The 19,883-nt window shown below is 42.6% G+C and overlaps 2 protein-coding genes across 8 annotated transcripts in view; one reads left to right on the plus strand and one right to left on the minus strand.

The window, feature by feature from the left end:
- mrtfab (myocardin related transcription factor Ab) overlaps window positions 1–2,968 on the minus strand; it is a 37,990-nt gene extending 35,022 nt beyond the window's left edge. For 6 of the 7 annotated variants that reach the window (XM_079182702.1, XM_079182705.1, XM_079182708.1 and 3 more), the window contains exons 1-2: window positions 2,878–2,968; window positions 2,177–2,238 (exon numbers count right to left, since the gene is read on the minus strand). The gene's annotated coding sequence lies outside the window, so the exon portion shown is untranslated. Of the gene's footprint in view, window positions 1–2,176; window positions 2,239–2,653; window positions 2,794–2,877 lie in introns of those variants that run through there. The other variant, XM_079182703.1, reaches the window with a different exon arrangement.
- Window positions 2,969–9,230: 6,262 nt separating this feature from the next.
- csdc2a (cold shock domain containing C2, RNA binding a) lies at window positions 9,231–15,448 on the plus strand. Its single transcript, XM_079182003.1, has 4 exons — window positions 9,231–9,369; window positions 12,305–12,669; window positions 12,844–12,966; window positions 13,306–15,448. The coding sequence occupies exons 2-4, from the start codon at window positions 12,476–12,478 to the stop codon at window positions 13,466–13,468; spliced, it is 480 nt and encodes a 159-aa protein (XP_079038129.1). The 5' UTR covers window positions 9,231–9,369; window positions 12,305–12,475; the 3' UTR covers window positions 13,469–15,448.
- Window positions 15,449–19,883: the final 4,435 nt, after the last annotated feature.

The raw sequence follows: 19,883 nt of genomic DNA on the forward strand, positions 1-19,883 counted from the left end.
ACGTCCAGCCCTACTTACGTAACATGAAAATGACACCAAATGTGTCGGACTTTTGACATGTGTAGCGATGCAGTTCATCCCCAGAATGTGTTAACAACACTGCGGTTCAGACGGGCAGGTACCTGTCCGAGCGTAGACTAGTGCGGAGGGGAAAACGGTCAAATGTATTCACACCAGCTTTATTAAACAGAGTCGCCTGATTAAATCAGCCATCGGGGAAGAATTTGCATGTTTGAGCTTTTACAACTGTTGCTGGGGCCGCTGCTTTAGAAAGGCAGAACTCTGTTTATAGATTGTTTTTCTTCTTCTTCTCAACAACCTCAGGGTGATTTCCATACATTTAAACCGTGTGACAGCTTACCCTCAGAGCTGGAGGGTTTTTCAATAAAAGGAAGCTATAAAAGATGTGCATGTTTGTGTCTGTGTGTGTTCTGTGTCGCATCTACGAAAAACAACACCTTTGCTCATTGTGGACAACTGAGGTTGAGTTTAAACACTCCTCTGGCCAGGCCCAGAACAGGCCCAGTAACTTGGGGCGGCAAATTGCTAATTGTTATATACAAAAGGCAGGCCTGCAGCTAGCTTGTGTGTGCTGAAATCTCTCTGCGTAATATGTGTTTTCAAAGCCGTGGGGTTGTGATGGGGGATTCTGCCGTTACTGCACAGCGGGCCTGAAAACAATGAGGCGGCGTTGTCTGAGATGTCACTGTTCTCTCTCACAATCAACCGGCCTGCACACACGTCTGAATAGCGGCACACTAACCACATGACGCCCCACATGCTCAGTTGATGCTGCCGGCCTCAGGATGTCTGGGAGTTTCATCATGTCACATTCAAAACATCATTGAACTTTCTGGATACTAGTGACGTTTTTACTAAAAAAGCTCTTTTGTTTTTATTCAACAAAAAAGCCAAAGTGTAATATATAAGAACTGTACCCTGAACAATACGCAACTTACAGTTGGAAACATTATGATTTCAAACAGTTCTCGATATCTGATATTGCACCAACTTGATACCATTTTGTACTTAACGTTACACGAAGGACAAAACAAGTATTGAGGTTCAATACGCAGCCGTACTGCCCTTGTGAGCTGGTTTGAGTCCCAAAACTGTTCTTCCCCAACTAATGAGGTGTCAATTAGTCATATGGATTTGAGAGTGATTATGTACGGAATGAAATAGATTTCGATAAGATTATGAAGATAAGATGCTGATATCAAAACAAATGTAATATGAGACAACATGTCACAGAAACCTTTCGTCACCCTCCCCTGATATCCTGCGGTGAAAGACTTTGCAACCGAACTGCCATGACATGAATGTGCAAATCCTCAAAGCATGCAGAAATGAGTTATATATAGCGTGTACATTTCAGCCTGATTGGAATTATTACCACCTTGAAATCACATGTTAATAAACCAAAACAGGCCTAGCTAAGGGAGTCACAAGCCTTTCCACTCAGACGGAGAAAAGGGAAGGAAATAACATGACGGTGAACTTCAGCGGCACTAAAATCCCGGGGTCAGACAGCTGCGGCATGACAAACCATTTCTGCAGAGAAATTAGGCGAGCCTAACACTGGACAATGCATTACTCACAACTCCAGCGGGACAGACTGTGTGCGTATTAACGGTGCAAGATACTGCGATTTGACAGCGAGAAATTGTTTGCAGGGCCTCAAGTCACACGTGATCTCCGTCTCAGTGCAACACATCACTTTGAGAGGCTTATTTCCTGTCTCCAGAAATCCTGATCAGTTTTATACAATAAAAAAACATTAGTGTGACACACACACAATGACACCACAACACTCCTATATTGACATGTACTTCTATTGAAACACATTTGATCGCACTGAGACTAAGCGGTTGCCTCATCCTTACTTTCCCAGAGGAGGGCCGCTGTTCAAACACGCACTGTGTGCTGTTTGGGTGCATTGCTCTTTCTGCAGACTCCAGCATTCCTCTCTACTTGCCCCCACTAGCCTTTCAGATATGTATCACTATTTCACAGGTAAACACAGAGGCACACTGTCCTGACAGACACAGACACAGGAAAATTAGAATTACCATACCAGTTGAGTTAGCAACACTAAAAAGGTAACGAGGACGCGTCGTTCCCCCACCTGGCCTGTCATGAAGTAGCCTTAATGGCATCTTGGCTGGTTGCTTACCTGTATTACTCAATCTTGAAGGGGCGTGTTCCCATTTCAGCAGGACGGAGCTTTGAACGGTTCTGGTGACGACAAATAATAAAGAAAATAATTAATAGAGAATAACTGATATATTTCCCCTGCAAAACCCCTTTTCTCTATTCTGGTCCCTTATTCAACGGATTATGATGCTGAGTGGCAGTTTAAGTATCAGAGTATAATGTGCAAACAGGCCCTCGTGGAGTACATGAAGTTAAAAATAAAAGAAAATGCGTAACGTTGCTGATAATGGGGGCTAGACTAATCCACGTTGCAGGAGGCCTCTCCACAGATGCCATGGGGCAGCAGCAGCCTACTGCTGTCACTGTCCAAAACACAGACAAGCTAGCTAAGCTATTGTTAGCCTGTCTGGGTGGGAGTTAACGGTCTAAACACAAGTTAAAGTGAGGCTGCTATTTATAATAGCACACAAACGACACAACGAGCATGACATCTTACCAACTACAGAATGACGTCCTTATTGTTGCTGCTGGCTACATATGAACAATCTCGTCGGCATCCCCGCTGACTGCAGACAGTCAGACACACCAAGTTAGCTATAGCTACCGTTAGCATGCCATATCTGCCAAGCACTAGCGTTACCACTAGCCAGCGGCTCGCTGTTCAGCTAACGTTAGCTAATGCCGTGACGCTATGTGTTGAATGTATGCATTTACGCTTACTTTTCATGGTCGCCACTTTTGTGTTGTGTCTGTAGGGATACACGGCGTTGGCATACCACCGACACTTCCGAGTCACAAAGGAAACTTTAACCGGAAAACCCTCCTCTACGTGGGACGCAAAGACCCACTTCCTTCACAACACCTTTACGAACAGTTCACTGTTATTATTTTGTAACACGAGGTAATACAGCCCCGCATGTCCGCATATATCATACCCAATACTGTCTCTAATAAAATGTGTATAGCGTTTAACTTAAAGAAAGAGAAAATAAAGTATACATATATATATAGGTATATAAACTACACACATCCCCTGCACAGTCTCTGTCTCCATCTAGTGTCAAACTACATGCACTTCAGGAGGCAGAGCTACAGGTTTGTAAATCACTGGTTGCAACCCCGGACCCACTGCTGATTTGTTTCAGTTTTTTTAAAGAGTCGAACTGACTTGCTAATTTCTTAATTTCAAACACAAATAACTGTGTAAATATTAAACATGCAAAACATTAAATCACATGTTCAATTCGCCAAATAAAGCCACCTCAGATGCTTTTTAATGGTCACTACTTTTGTTGAACACGTGTTTATTATTATGTCTTATTACTTTAGTGACTGGATTATGCTCTAAATGTACGACCACCGTGCATTTTTTTACTATATGTTGAATGTTATAATGTATTGATCTTCTGTTAGTGTTTTGTAAGTTGCGATTTACTGTTTCATGCTTTTCTGTATTCAATAATTGCCTTACTGTAGTATTCATCATACACTAAGCAACAGTGCCAACCCATATACTTAAATGGCGTTTACGGTCTGTATTACAATACGTATTAACAATAGTAATAACATATAAAACATACTTTCACTCTTCAAATTGCTTAACTTTTAATAAATTACAGAGGTTTTCTATCTGTGTCTGCTGCCCATTGGCATCATGGTAACATGGATTTCAGGCCAGCCAATCAGCTCCTTCCAATCTAAAAACTATATTTCAGACTCTTTAGTCATCTACTATTAAGTAGAACTAATATTATTATTGCCACACGATAAAAGCGTTTAGGCAGCGTCGGCTATCGAACAACGATCTCACACGTAGCAGAAAACATTTGCATTGCACAAGTAGACCAATAAGAATGGGCATTACCCCTAAACTGATATTGTTCATTATACAACGTGAACAATGACAAATTCATTAATACTTCGTGGACGGACCGTTTTTGATGATTAAACGTGGAAGTGAATTGTCTTGCTTGAATGCACACTTTACTGCAGTGTAAAGATATGCACCTATAGTTATGTAAGATACACATATTCACTGTTGGTAAGTATTGCTGTTGTAAAATAAAATACACTTTAACTAACAGTTCTGTGATTTCCTATTGATTTCCTATGATTTCGTGCAAAGGACCTTTATATTAGGTACTAATCATGAGGAGACAAAATCCTTAAACAGTTGTGTTGATTTAGTTTCTGCTGGTATTTCTTCAAAAGAACTTGCTATTTTAAGTAAATATTCATTGAGTTGTCATTTACAGTAATATTAAAAAACTTAAGTGTCCATATTGATTATATTATATACTTTCTTGTAAAAAAGCTTTTACAAATCAGTTAATTTGCAGGAAATAACTCAATGAAATGATGGGGCCAGTAATACAAGTGATAAACCTTTATTGATAACATGTCAAAAATCAATCAATCAGTCCATACATTCATTTATGTCAAGTGGGAGGAGCCAGTTTCATGCTATTTAAACCTAATTTGCATATAGAATGCTGAGATGTTGACATTCCCATAGAATCATGATGACACTGATGGAATTCTTCATTCCAGTTAAACAGCTAGTCATTAGGCTTGCACACACACACCAAACGGTTTGTACCTCTGATTAATAAGGAACAAACATTTGAGCTCACGGCATCAAGGATTTCTACTGATCGTGTTTTTCCACCACAGAAAGAACAAGTAAGTTACCAGCAATGCTGCACACTTGACACATAACATGTCTGATGTAGGATTTGTCTTAAAACTTGAGACTGAACCGCTTTAAGCCTTGACTTGTCCGTCTGTCACTCACTCTCTGTGCAATATGTATGTGTCCATGCCAATCAAGAAGACAGCATGAATGATCAGGCAGTACAAGTCAACAAACATGTCAATACTTTTATCCTATTTTTGTTTTTATTCATGTTAGTATTATATAGTTTAATGTACCTTCTAGCTGTGTATTACTGATAGGAAGAAGGAAGGCGAATGCACATTCTGTATGCTGTTAATTGCATTTCCTAGCTGTCATTAATTCCATTACGTTATTGTTCATAGTGACAATATACACCATTTGTAGTAAAAACAAGTGTCTGGCTGCGTCATTGTGTGTTGCTGACTATTCACCTCTCTGTCTTTCTACCCTTTTCCAGCCATGTTGAGGAAAAGTGCTCGTCTGCAGAAAGTTGGCTATTACACAAAGGAGGGAAGGCCAACCGTTTCCTACAGGGAGAACTTGTACAGGTACGTTTGTGAGCACATATTGTGTCTTGTACATATGCTGTGGGGTTAGCATTGTATAAACCTTCACATGAACGAGTCTTTCTAACATCTGTCGCATCTTTCAGGGTCAATCGGAGGAGGAAAGGTCACGGCGGGGGTCAACGTCATATGGACTCCGCAGATCATCTTGAGTCAATGAACCACCACCACGAGTCTATTGCCAACCGACTAAGTTCACAGAGTATCAACACTACTGACAGGACACAGATAATCCCATGTTTCCTGCTCCTGCTTCTTCTTGGTGTCGGTGAGTGATTTTAAAATTTTTGCCACAATCATTTTTAGTAAACATGTGAATCCTGGCTCAGCTGGTTTTATTTTAGTCAAACTGACATTTCTAAATGTTGTGCTTTGTGTCCCTCAGGATTCACACAGTACACACACAGGTGTATTCAACTGAAAGAGGTCCAGCAGGAGGTGCAGATGCTCAATCAGTGGACAGACACGCTTGGTCCCCTTGCAGACACGATGGAAAACTTCGCCTTAGAATCGCTGGGTGAGTCATCGTCGTCATCTTCATCATCGTCTCATCGCTATTCATACATGTGCTTTATTGTGGAACTTGTTCGGAGGTTGATTTCTAACTTTGTATGTGTGTCTTTTACTTGTGTGCATGCAGGAGCCAGAGTTTTACGTCACTTATCGTCGGACACATATTGCAACAAAGGAGCTGGAGCATGGGATAGACTATTCTTCGGGAGCTATTCATCCAAAGCACAGCGAAGAGTGATCCAGGTAGGAATTACAGCCACATTGCTTCACAGTGTCTTGTAATTACACTTTTGAAACTTCTGGTATTTAATATGAAAGAACATGGAGGTAACAGTTGCAAAATGAAATTCTCTCCCCCTTAGGGACAGTCACCGTTGCTTCCAGGACAATGCTGGCCCTTTGCAGGCAGCCACGGGCATTTATTCGTCTCCCTGTCGCACCCAGTCTCCATCACTCACGTGACACTCGGCCACATCCCAAAGAGCCAGTCCCCCGATGGAAACATTTCAAGAGCACCGAGGCAATTCTCAATCTATGTAAGTCAGACATTTTCTGTCATCTTCCTCGACATGTCCTGCATACTTGTCAGTGTTGTTCACACAGCGCGCAAGAAAAGGCTCAACTCATCTCTGTGTCTTCTCTGTCTCTTCCAGGGAATGAACTCCACGGATGAGGAAGGCACCAACCTGGGGACACTGGTTTACGGTCAGGACAGCGCAGCATTTCAGACCTTCAAACTGCCCGTGAGTATGATACAAGTTAGACAGAACAGCATTCATGAACGTTTTATTCGGTCACATTCAAAAAGGTTACCAGATGACTCCACAACAAGCTTAATAAGCAGAGATTAGCTTTAACTATGTATTGTTCTCCTGAGAATGAAACCTCGTCGCGCCATGTTAATGGCTGCAAGCTGCAGTAGTTTAACTAACTATTAGAGATTGAGGTGGAGCTGCTATTAATACTGTAGATTACAAACATGCAAAGACCGTGTGGTCAACACAGACGCCAGGAACATCTGGAATTAAAACAAAATGTCTTCTTTATCGCTGATGTCCTGTACTTTCATTTGTGTCTCCGTTACATTGCCTGACTCTCTTTATCCATTTCTCTCTCTTGTCTCTGACCAGAATCCAGACATGGGGGTCTTCAGATATGTGAAGCTACAGATCAGCAGCAACTGGGGACACATGGAGAAAACCTGCCTCTATAGCTTTAGGGTGCACAGTAACTCGAAGGTATAGAAGGTAAATCAGTCTTAAATTCATCTTAATTAGGCTTAATGTAATGTAATGTAAGTTCAGAAAGTTCATACGATTGCATTATAATCAAGGTTAAAATTTAACTTTATTTTAGTGACCACAAATTCATAAACACAAATCAATTTGCTTGTTCCCAGATGTTTTGAGGCTCCCTTCTCATCGGGCAGCATTGTGGCTCAGGGGTTGACACCTCTGTTCTTCCATATCCTCCCACGGACCACACATACCAGCTAATTATTGAAAATAACAATAAAACGTTATGTAAATACTATGTTCTATGTATTCTATTCAACCATGAATGCTATTTTTCCAATGTTCCATCAAAGTTAAACTGTTCTTCATCTCTTTTGATTATTAACAAGGATTAGTGTAAACATTGAGGTAGCTTTTCATTTTTAGCCGCAACTGGTCAACACTTTGGGCAGTAAAGACGACACTTGGCTGACACTTTTTTAATTAACGTAACGATAATTCTGTGAATAAGATGATGACAGGTCCAAACTAAACCTTGCTGTTGATGGGTTTGTGTGGACCGCCACCTCCATTTATCCAGCGGGGCAACACATTCTCACTCCAGCTCGTCACATACGGACGCCTTTGTCAGACCCCTAGACTTATAGTTTAAAAATCAGGTGTTCTATCTGTCCACGTCTTCCCCAGTTTTTTTTTTAATCAAACCATGACGTTTGTGGCCACGAGCCATGGAGTCCAGGTTGATCCTGTAGGTGGATCAGGACTTTGGTTGATCTGCTTGTTGGATTTCAGACTTGTGGCTCTTGTGGTCAGAAGGTGGCTGGGTGTCGGACTGTGACGGGTCCGCCAGCTCCCGCGGTTCAGTCCTGGACTCTGACAGACTCGGCGGTTGTCCTGGCTGAAGCAGCTCTGTTGGACGTTGGACTCTGGTGGGACTTGTGGATGCATCTTAGACTCTGGTGCGTTGGGCGTTTGCCGAGACTGGCTCTGGTTCTCTGATGGGTCTGGTGGTCCTCTGTGTGAATCTAGACGCAACTGTCTCTGCAGCTCCTCTGCATTGTGGGCTAACATGATGCTCACCTTCCTCTGGTGGGCCAGAACCTCGTCCTTGTCGTTCAGCTGCGGCAGGAAACACAGCGGCAATGACTGATGATAACAACGACTTCATGCATGATGACCTTTTACGAACTTTAGCTCAATAAAAAACTCTACCACAGAACAGCAATCGTCAGTCTGAAATGTGGTTTAGAGGTCATGCTTGAAGGTAGAAATTATGTTTTAGATCGCAAACAGGTGGATGAATAACAAGTTAGTGAATACAGGAAGCTCTGTAATAGGACTTCCTGTAGGTCCACTTAAAGATGAGCATGCATGCTGATCATTGTTGAGTAATTGTCATTCGTGATAACAAAATGTGGTGCGGTGAGCAAGGCGTGAAGACCATGTGGCCTGTGTACAGCGTCAGGGCATGACCCCTGGTTATCGTTGAGGCCTTCGTGACTGCCAGTCCCCTGGAACAAGGCGACATTCCTCTGAACGTTGGGTCCAGTTGTGTGCCGAAATAGGCCGAGGGCTGCTTATGCTCACATTTTTTGTTTGGTCAGGACAGCATTTGCAAATCCTTGTTTTTCAGCTGCCAACAAGTGAAATGGTTTGGAGTAATGTGGGTTCATCGGTACTGGTGCACTGCATGGATCAGACTTTTTTTTTAACAGTTCATTGAGCGGGAGACTAATAATAATAATAATAATAATAATAATAATAATAATAGAAAAAAGCATAATATGTATAAGCCAACAGTGAAAACAAAATCAGAAATGATACTAGACATTGAGAAGGCTATAGAGCACACTATAAGTAAATCAAATACAGTCCATTCAACATTAATTTAAATGTCAATGGTCTAATAAAAAAAAAGAAGACATTAAGAAGCGTTCCCATCCACGAGGAGAACAAAGAGTTGACTGTGGTGTGCTGAAGCCCGCTGTTGTTTATAGCGTAGTAACCCCCGCCCCGTCTCCACTGCCTTCTTTTCATTTGCTGCTCTTTTCATCCCGCCTGTGTGCGCCGCATCCATACCAAGATCCTCTGACTTTATTCTCCACATGATCCTCGCAGCTTTCACCGGATGTAATAACATAATTGAGCTGGTTAGCGCCTTCGAAAAACACGGGACCAACACATCGCGTCTGACTGACAGCTGATCGGCGCTTTTTTGACGGTAAGTAATCGCTCGGTCGATCGGGCTCTTTTTTGTTGTTGTTGTGGGTGATTTGTAGCGTGGCTCACATCCAAGCCTTTTATTCTCCCTGTCGGGCAGACGGACGTCGGTTCAAGGCAGCATTGTGGTGAAATGTCGGGGTGTCGGTCTTTAACTCCGAGCACAGATTTACAATCTCGCCCGTCATCTCTTTTTTTTGTATGTGTGTGTGTGTGTGTGTGTGTTTGTGTGTGTTTGTGTGTGTGTGTGTGTGTTCTAGCCCATGTTCATGTCGAGGCGCATTTTTTGGCGTCACCTTTTTTTGGCATCAGTTGAGCATCAAGCTGCCACAGTATGAGAATGTTCTGGAAACAGCCCGCCTGCAGGGCTTTTATTTTGTATTGAATTATTCAGGATCTGCCGGCCTCACTTTCACTTTCAAACTAATTCTACCATAAAACAAAGCAATAAGGCTAATTTAAAGTTTAAAGACAGGCTGTGTGTGTGTGTGTGTGTGTGTGTGTGTGTGTGTGTGTGTGTGTGTGTGTGTGTGTGTGTGTGTGTGTGTGTGTGTGTGTGTGTGTGTGGAGGAGTTGACGTGCCTCCCATGCTGATGCAGAGAGGAGCACAGACAGCCACAGTGCCCTGGTTTCACAGGGAGCTGCTTTTGGCCTTTTGTCTTGTCTTTTCAAAGCTCCTCTAGCTCTCTTCCGTTCCCCGGTCCAGTCTGACCTCTTTCTTTTTGCTTTTCCTTTTTGTCTCCCACCCTCCCGATTACAATGTTTTAAAAAAACTCATCTGACACAGAAGCAGTGCAGACTCACTGAGGAAGTCCGTCTGCTGGCTTATCTCTGGGCCCTAGTGAAAGGGCCAATGAAATAGGAGCTCAACCAGTCAGGTTGCTGAATTATTTAGGCTACATATTTATGCCTTGTCATCCATCAGTCATGTTGTCAGTCCTCTCCCCAGTGCCACCATGATGACAGATGTGTGTGTGTGTGTGTGTGTGGTCATCGTTACTCTCCAACATGAAACCAGGAGGATAAAAGCCCTTCTTATCATCAGCCATTTGCAGCAACTTTCTTCCAAATGATCTCGTAAACTGGAGAGATTAAAGCCTCTCCTGTGGTCATGCTGGGGACCTTTGGACACTTGTACTATATGGACGAGCCTCAATAAAGAGAGGGGGGGGAACAAATCTTACAATTGGATACTAGTCATCAGCTGACAGTCACATTCAAGGAGAATCATTTCAGCCCAGCGGGTGGGGGCTGAACCAATGAGGAGACAGACGAGGGTTAGATTTCTGAAAACAACACAGAGGGAAAGTGAAGGATCGCACTGATGAAGTGTGTACACATCCCAATGCAGGAAGCATCAGGGGCCTCGGGAAGCTTTAAAGCCTCCAGCTTGTGACCCCGCTGTCCAGCATGAAAGACAGCTCCCACCTCTCGCACACACACACACACACACACACACAGGCTGACAGAGTGTGATATTGAATGGAGCCTGTGGGATTCAGTCTGACACACGCTGAATGCATCAGTCTTTGTCAAACATTCAGCCCGCAGATGTGACATCAATACTAACGTGGCTGCTCATAATCCCAATAACACAATCCACCCACATCTGTATTTGCAGGCTTCAGTGTAACCTCTGCAGAACAATGCCCTGTAGGGCTTTTTGTTGTGGTTGTAAGTGTCAAAATGATGAGCCACCTAATGATACACACACACACACACACACACACGTCATAACTCCCAGCTACAGCACGATAATTGGGTTTGTGTCATGGCACCAGTGGCGGAGCTCATTCGTCCTAAAGATGACTGTCGGAATCGCTTCAGAGAGCAGCTTGTTGTTTGATTACACACAGCAGAGAGCGATCCTGTAATGGATGTCAGTCTTGTGCGAGTGGGGAATTTTTAATATAGTGTGATGAGCCGAGCTGAGCCGAGGCCCTCCGGGGCAGGATTGTTATTTACATCATCTTGGGACCTTTTCAAAGCCGGAGCAGTCTGGCGCTCGAGAAATCAAGTTGCTTTGAGTCTCGCCTCTCTCACAGCAGCTTCCAGCTGTTGTACGGCTTGTTTTGAAATCAGCTATTAGTCATTTTCAGAGCTGATGTCTGGGTCGGTTCGTGATTCATTGATTCACTTTAAACAATTTCTTTCTCCTCTAAAGCTACAAGTCTGTCTGGAAACCTTTAAATTCCAAAGCAGCTTTTGTGTCACTCCCTCATAATCAAAGACATTCACTCAGTGATAAAATCAACTGTACAAGATGCACTGAGAGGTGTCAGATGACATGTTGTGTTTTGAGTTAGACTCTCAATTAGGGTGTCATCCATTGTGTCATTACGAACAATATCATTAATATACATTATTTGTCAATTAAAGGTGCACAAGTGTGCTACTTCAGCTTTATGAAAATGCATTTTTTTTAATGGTTTATTTTATCCTCTGAAGTAAGAGATTTGTCTGAACTCATGAAGGAGCGTTCAATCCTTCTGTTGATCTGGAATGTTCAAAGTCACCATATTTGGAGATCGCTGTGGACAGCCACTATAAACGAGCTTGTGTGTGTGTTGGCAAAAAAAACATCTAAATCCCCCCCGCGATGATTGAAGGGAGCCAGTTTTCCCTTCTTTGTATTCACTAAACCTTCGGTCGAACCAACAGTGTGATAGTCAGCAAGTTACAGAAAGCTTTCATCACTACATTTACTACGTTTCCGGTACAATAATTCTACTTATCTCTTTGAGTTACTGCAGGCGTTTGGGAAGAGGGTAGTGTGTGTGATAGTAAGACAGGACAGGTAATCAATTAGACAAGCACACAGTTCAACTGCAACACATCAACAAGACTGGCCACAACAATTACACCTGCAGTGTTTGTCACCTTTGATGATTAATACAACCCTTCTTTTCCTGTCCTCCCTTGCTCCTTCATTGCAGGGTATCGTCGCTCCACCTATAAGTCCTCCCCTCTGAACGTCTCCTCCGGCTCTCTCCAGCGCTCTTTGCCATGCAGGAGGTGTAACCCTCCTTCCTCCTCTTCCTTGTGCTCCACCGGAGGAGACCTGAAACAGAAAAAAAAGAAAAATCCCCAACCTGTAACCAGTCAAGATGTCAGACCCCGCCGCCTCCTCCACGGCAGACCGCCCACTGCCGCTCACCTCCCCCCGGACCCCCCTGCAGCTCTCCTTCCCCTTCCTGAGGGAGGGCAGTCGGGTTTGGGAGAGGGAGAGGGAGAGGAAACCACCGCAGCCCGGAGAGCTGCCCAGCCCGCTGCCCACCAAGCGCACCCGCACATACTCAGCGTGAGTGGAGATGCAAGCCATTATATCCTGTTCAATTATATTTACTTGTGATAGTAAGTGTTAATAGTTAACGAATGCCCACAACCACAATCCAGAGATACAAAAGCTTTAAAACTAATCCTAGACGTTCCCCTCGCTCCCTCTGATTCCATGTGTGTCGCTCTTTCTCTGCAGGACAGTGCGAGCCAAATCAAGTCCGGTATATAAAGGGGTGTGTAAAAACTTCTCCAGGTCTCAGGGTCATGGATTCATACGCCCCTCCCACGGGGGAGAGGACATCTTCGTCCACATCTCTGAGTGAGTGGATTTGCTTTGTTCACGGCATCGACTGTCTTTGTTGAAAGTTGGCCTTCTGTGTAGGTTCTTAGTGTAAATATAAATATAAAAACTGAAGCTTTTACTCATAGAACAGTGTGTTTAACATAATACGAAAGACACAGGCTTTTACCAGACAAGGAGGGTCTCTGTAATCAAGTTGCATTATGGGATACCCACACTAGGATATATTTGCTGCATCCTTTTTGATCAACCGTCTCTAGCAAGTCCCCCAACTTCATGGAAGTGCAGACAGCTGAGACATCCAATCTTAAAACATTGCCCATGAATGAGTTCATCCCGTGTGTGTTTCCTGGACAGCATTGATGGAGAGTACGTGCCTATGGAAGGGGACGAGGTCACGTACAAGGTGTGCCTCATCCCTCCCAAGAACCAGAAGATCCAGGCTGTCGAGGTGGTGCTCACTCACCTGAATCCAGTCACCAAGCACGAGACCTGGTCAGGTCAGATCATCAGCTCCTAGACCGCCGCTCCAGGCCGCACCAGGGGACAAGGAGGGTTTAGATTTAGTTTTCATGTTTTTTTCAGGGTGTGAGGTTCGGGTGGAGCTTTTAGGAAGAGGGATCGGAGCTTGGTGTGCTGCGGAGTTCGGGCTGCGGTGGCAGGAAAGTGTGTCGGTGAAACGTTTGTTTGAGGTTTGGGAGGTCAAGCTTTGAATGTATTTGTTTGAATGTTTTCCTGTGACGGTCATCATGTTTTTATTTGGGGTTTGAAAGTTAGGGTTCAGGGCTTGGTGGTAGATTTCTTTTACTCTGACCTGAGGAATATATTTTAGCTGAGATCAGGGGTCGTTAGGGAAGCGATGTCGTCAATGAGCCGGGATGCTAGAGAGGCCGAATCACATTTTGAGCAAATCTGACTACAGTTCTGCTGCATAGACGCTTAATTTGCACACGACAGACAGGAGAGTTTAAGTTTCACGGGACCAGCTCAATGGAGCTCTGTGCTTCAATCCCGCTTTTATTTCCCTTCTTTCTATAAACCACCGACTGATGCAAACGACATGCCAGCACTGCCACAAGTCATGTGACAAACATCCGATTGAAAAATGCACAATTTAGCCATGTCATGTTGTGTTGACAAAGACTAACGGAGATGGTTGAATCACAAGAAAATTACATTGACAAAATTGCATTTTTCATCTCTGTTGTTTATTATCAGACTTAAGGGACAGCTGCTCAGATCTGCCTTCATCTCACTGCCTTCAGAAAACAGAAACACTTTAAGGTGGCTTGAGGTACCACAAAAAGCCTGCTGGTACACGGCTGCCAAACGGAAACAATCAATGCACTTACAGCGTAAAGCAACTCTGACACAAATAGCTCTTAATGCGCTTCGGCCTCGAGAGCGGCGATAAGCTCTATGAATAAGGAATTATTTTCCTTCTTAATATTGTAGCACTACTCTATTTTGTCTACTCGGCAAGTGTAGAAATCCAGTATTGTTGTAGCCATCTCCTATGACTGTCTTCAGTTCTGGTGGTAGAGACAGCAGCTGGATGGGCCCGCCTGCTGAGAAACCAGGCCAGAGGGTTTTTGGTTGGGGAAGTAAAACCGCAGAGAGAGGACGGTCGGGGGAACGGGCAGAGGATGGAGTGATTATCTGTAGATGCACTTGAGCAGCTTGATTTGAAGTGACACAAAGCACGTGTAATCAGGAAGACCACGATTAAAGTCAAATACGCCCACATAAAGGAAACGAGAATCACCACGTAAGATTTTAAAGAGGAGGGTCAAGCTGAGGAAGATGAACCGCTGATTTTTTTTAGGTGGAAAGTTTGACCTTTGGAAATTTCCAGTAAGTTTCATACGTCACGGCAAACGACTGTGAAAACAAAAAGCTGAAAGGCTTCCTGGTGTAAGTTTAAAAAGACTTTATTTATTGACTTATTTATTTTCATTTGTAACTATGAGACCATCAGGGTTTTGGTAATTAAAAGCTGCATTTATAAGTACTTGTGCAAAGTTACATTTGAATACACTGCACACCTCACTCTAATGATACTACCCTGTTAATATCCCTTTGCTACTGTCACGTTATCATTGACACAAAAAAAAAACTTTTCCGAACACAAGTTTCTAATTCATAATTCTTGTCTAATTTTTAATAACTATGTGGTGTTCGAAAAATAACAAGCAGTTGTGTTGTTTTGGAAATCGGGCATGTTCTGTACCTTTTTTTTTTTTTAAACGGAGAACGCGTTGATTCTGTTTCATCATGCGGTAACGCAGCCGGAGCCTTCAGAGAGGCGGCGTCAGGTCTCCCGTGCATCTTCAAAGTGTCGCCATGCGTGTGGATTAACATATTAGCAACACACGACATCTGTTTGGTTTCTGTACTGTGAGACAAACTGTTCGATTGTGTTCGCAAGCACTTTTATTTCTGTCAAATCACTGTAACATTGTCTTTTGTCATTAAAGTTTGAATAAAACTTACTACTGGATTCACAGACCCTGTGTGGAAACATTCTTTTGATAATATAGTGCAGAGAATGTTCTGTGCTCTTTTTTTTTTTAGTTTAGCCCGTCTAGTCCTCACTGGTGTCGGTACAAAGTGTAATAACTAGGGCGGTTATTTTGAGAGGCCCTCTGTGACAGCGTTTTGCTGTGAACTTTGTCTCAGTGACTCAGACAGCTGTTTGGGATCTTAGAAAATGATCCTCATATGTCTCGTTTTGTCTCACTGGAATCCGTTCGAGGGCGGACCAGCACAAATAATTTGCTAGTTCGCCACATAACTCTCAAACACACGAGTCAATGGACATCAAAACCTGTAAAAACAACACACCACAAGCAGAGATGGGCAAAAATACATCAACATGTATTTTGATACAAAATGCCCCCAAATAAATGTATTACAACAAAATACAAAATACAAAATACTGGTGCCAGAAAATGTAACAAAATACATGTATTTTGTATTTAAAATATAGGAAATACTTTTTTCTGGATTTTCTGTATTCTCACAATGTGGTAGAGGAGAGCATTCAGGTTTATATAATGTACACGAAGCTCTGGTGAACCCCACAAACAGGAAGAACAGTCACAGAATGTCAGTTTAACTAAGCAAAGCTATTAAAAGACAACAACTTGATTATGTATATATATATTTTTATTAATGGGACTTAACAGCCCATAAACTTTGGCTTTGTATCAACAAGAACATATTCATCACATATGACATACAAGCTCCCAATCTCCCTCTTCCTATAGCTAGCTACTCAACTGATAAGCTAACTTGCTAAACACTGGCTATGCACTAGCCTAGACCGCATGCTAGCGTCATTAGCATGTTAGCATCGATGGCTAGCTTGATATTATAACCATCACCATGTTTATACAAGAGGCTATGTAGCCAGACCCAGACATGAATTATACATCAAGCTAGCTGACATCTGTCACACTCAGATAAAATATTTACCTCGGCAGACAATCCGTTGAACTTGAAGATCTGAAGACTGAACTCGTGAACTGTTTTTTGATTCGTGGAGAAAGTATTTTGAGTATTTTAAATACAAAATTACTCCACTCTGAAGTTATTTTGTTACAAATTACGTTCGACTTTTAATCGGCCCTATCAAATACAAATTACAAAATACTCAAAAGTAATTGAAATACGTATTTCAAAGACAAGTAATAGAAATACTGCCCATCTCTGACCACAAGTGTACAAAAGTTTCAACTCCTTGGGAAGAAACAGGCAGCATCTGACCTGACCTGGCAACCCAGACACAGCAGACTGGATTTAGACTTCTATCAAAGACAGTGGAGAAAAAATAGTGAGGTCATAAGTACAAGCAGCATTAGCACAATGTGAAAAGACTAAATTACAAGTAAATATGTAAGTATAAGGAGCAAAATGTGCTTGAGGTTATACAAAGAAAAGTCCTCATAATACAGTCAAATGGGCGCTGGTGTGTTTCAATATTGCTATATACTATATTATTGGATTATTATTACTGATGAATTAATGTGAAAGGATGGTTAGATAGGTCTAGGTTTAAAGATGGGGCCTCCCCCTTTTACTTCTCTTTTGTAGAGAATGTTTATTATTGTAGTTGGAGATATAAAAATGAGTAAGAGAGTGATATACAATCTGCAAACAAGTCATTTTCCAATTGTGTCAGTCGAGTCAGGCAGTTCTTCATTTCACAGGTTTATTTATTGAGTATCAATGTGGGAAAAGTACAAATTAACATCTAGCATGAGTTATTCTTTTGCTGTTCCCAGGCATCCAGCGGACACGACACACACACACACACACACACACACACACACACACACACACACACACACACACACACGTGTTTCTCTTTGATAGGACCAGAATCTGAGGCAGATGTTAGAGGTAGTCAGTTCTTTAAGAAGCTTGTTTTAAATGCTCTGTTTTGATTTTGTTCAAGCTCAGACGCAGACGTTCACATGCTGACAGACAGCGAAACAAACAGTGACTGAATGATTGAAAATGTAAAAGTTTATTGAATACACTGGAAAAAAAGAATACACTGAATAGCTTTACAAGGAAAAATAATAATTAGCCTGAGACCATAAAACTGAGCATGTTTCAGGTGTAATGACAAATCAATACAACAGGCAATGACAATGAAACCAATGAGGAGAGCAAACACAACGATAAGCATAATGAGGCGGCACAGATAGGACTTTGGTCAGATTCATACAGTCTTTCGTTTGTTTAGTTGTTTTTTTATCGACCCATATCTTTTAAACCTGCAGACTGCAGCCATATGTCACAGGGACCAACACAAGTGTTTCAAGTGTTTTCATTTGCACCGCAAACATGGGATTTTTAAGCAATTTACATCTAGTTTGGGCCAATCGGTGTGATCACAGAGGAGGTTGGGTAAAAAAAATAAAAATCAATCCCATCATGCTGTTTGTCCATCAACATGCGGTTACAACCTGTTTGTCCATTTTAAAACAAAACAACAAAGTCCTAAACAAATCCTTTCCCCAGCCCATTACCATCCCAGAAACGGAGGAAATGTTAATTATGATTTCAATAATAGTGAAACAATATGCTGAGAACAGGAGCAACACCACTGGATAAAGATATATGAAGAGAATGTAAGAGGCATTTTTATTGATGTGTTCTACTTTTGTTTATTATATCATTTTCCGTCACTACATTACAATGACATTGCAGACATTCTGAATATGAAGCAAAGCAAACACACACACACACACACACACACACACACACACACACACACACACACGCGCGCGCATAACATTTTTATTGCCAGCTTCAGGTTGGTTCCCTCGATGTCCCAGTGATAGATGAGTAACATTTGTGTCATCGAGGAAGCATGGGAAATCTGGTCACCCACTGATAGTTTTGACTGAGTGTGTCTGAGTGCGTGTGTGTGTGTGTGTGTGTGTGTGTGTGTGTGTGTGTTAGGAGAGATAGAGAGACACACAGACAGAAGGTGCCTGGAGATATCGTCTGTGAGGTGATTGTTCCAAGTGATGAGCTGATAATGAATTCCTGTCATTAAATTGTGTGTGTGTGTGTGTGTGTGTGTGTGTGTGTGTGTGTGTGTGTGTGTGTGTGTGTGTGTGTGTGTGTGTGTGTGTGTTGCCTTGATGTCATGCTCAAACCAAAGAGGTAGTAATTTAATGAGGACATTGTTAATTTACATCATTCAGGGTGTGTTTGTGTGTTTGGTACAGATAAACTGAACTGAACCACAGACGTGTGTGCTGTTTTACAGCACGTTATCTGGGATGAGTTTTATGGCGCCGACCAACCTTTGCTCTTCTCTTTTCTCCCCTTGCTTTACTTTCCCCAGGCTGTTTTTCAGAAAATGTACAAGGTGTGTGTCTGTGTTTGCTGTCTGCCCATCTCTGACACATACAGCGAGAGCACACACACACACACACACACACACACACACACACACACACAGTGGTTATAAAAAGGTTGCCACACCCGAATGAGGTGGCAGGTTTTTGAAATGTAAAGACAACGCAGATGTCGGATTTGTTCTTCTCTTGTTGTGATCCAAGTAGCTGATTATTAGGATCATTTAGAATCAAACACCTTGGTTGCTTAAGTCTTTGCAGCCTTTTCAAACGGTGGCTCAGAATGAAGACAGCTGTTGCTGTAGGATTCTGCTGAGAGAGCCGTGGTCCACAAAGAGTTACCAAAGAAGCGGCATGATGTGATTGTTGAAAAGTGCCAATCAGAGACGGGGCATAAAAGAATATTGAATGCATCGGATGCACCATGAAGCACTATCAAAACCATTACCAGTAAGTGGAGACAACGTGGCACCGCAGATACACTGCAGAGATCAGGACGAGTCTGTGAAGTCAATGAGAGGGAAAACTTTACAGGGAGGCTCCCAAGAGGCCAACGGCTGCATTGAGAGAGGGAGTTCTGGTACTTGTCACTCCTAGAATGGGACCAACATCTCCCATATTCTGCACATGTCGAGGCTATGGCGGTAGGGAGGCGAAAACAGAACCCTTTTCTCACATAAAGGAGCATCCAAGCCCGTCTGAATTATGCCAACAGACTCATTCAGTCAACCCCAAACCATGTGGCAAAATGTGTCACGGTCTGACGACACAAAAGGTTGAACTTTTTCTGCATAGATATATAAATTGATGCAGAGCTTCACTACATCCCGGTATGAAACAAGTGTATTTAGATAAAAATGTCAGTGTTGTAAATTCCTTCTGTGCTCACTAAGGAGCAACATGACTCTCCTGATAAGCTTGAGAGACTCCAGGTGTGTGGGCTGACCATATCCAGTTATCGTGTCTTTCATTAGCTGAACCAGCATAAGGTCATTATAGGTAAAAGGCTGATGTTACCGACACGCTCACAACCAGCTACAATCTGTGATCTGTGTG

Source organism: Pholis gunnellus, assembly GCF_910591455.1.
Source record: "Pholis gunnellus genome assembly, chromosome: 21".
Classification (NCBI taxonomy): domain Eukaryota; kingdom Metazoa; phylum Chordata; class Actinopteri; order Perciformes; family Pholidae; genus Pholis; species Pholis gunnellus.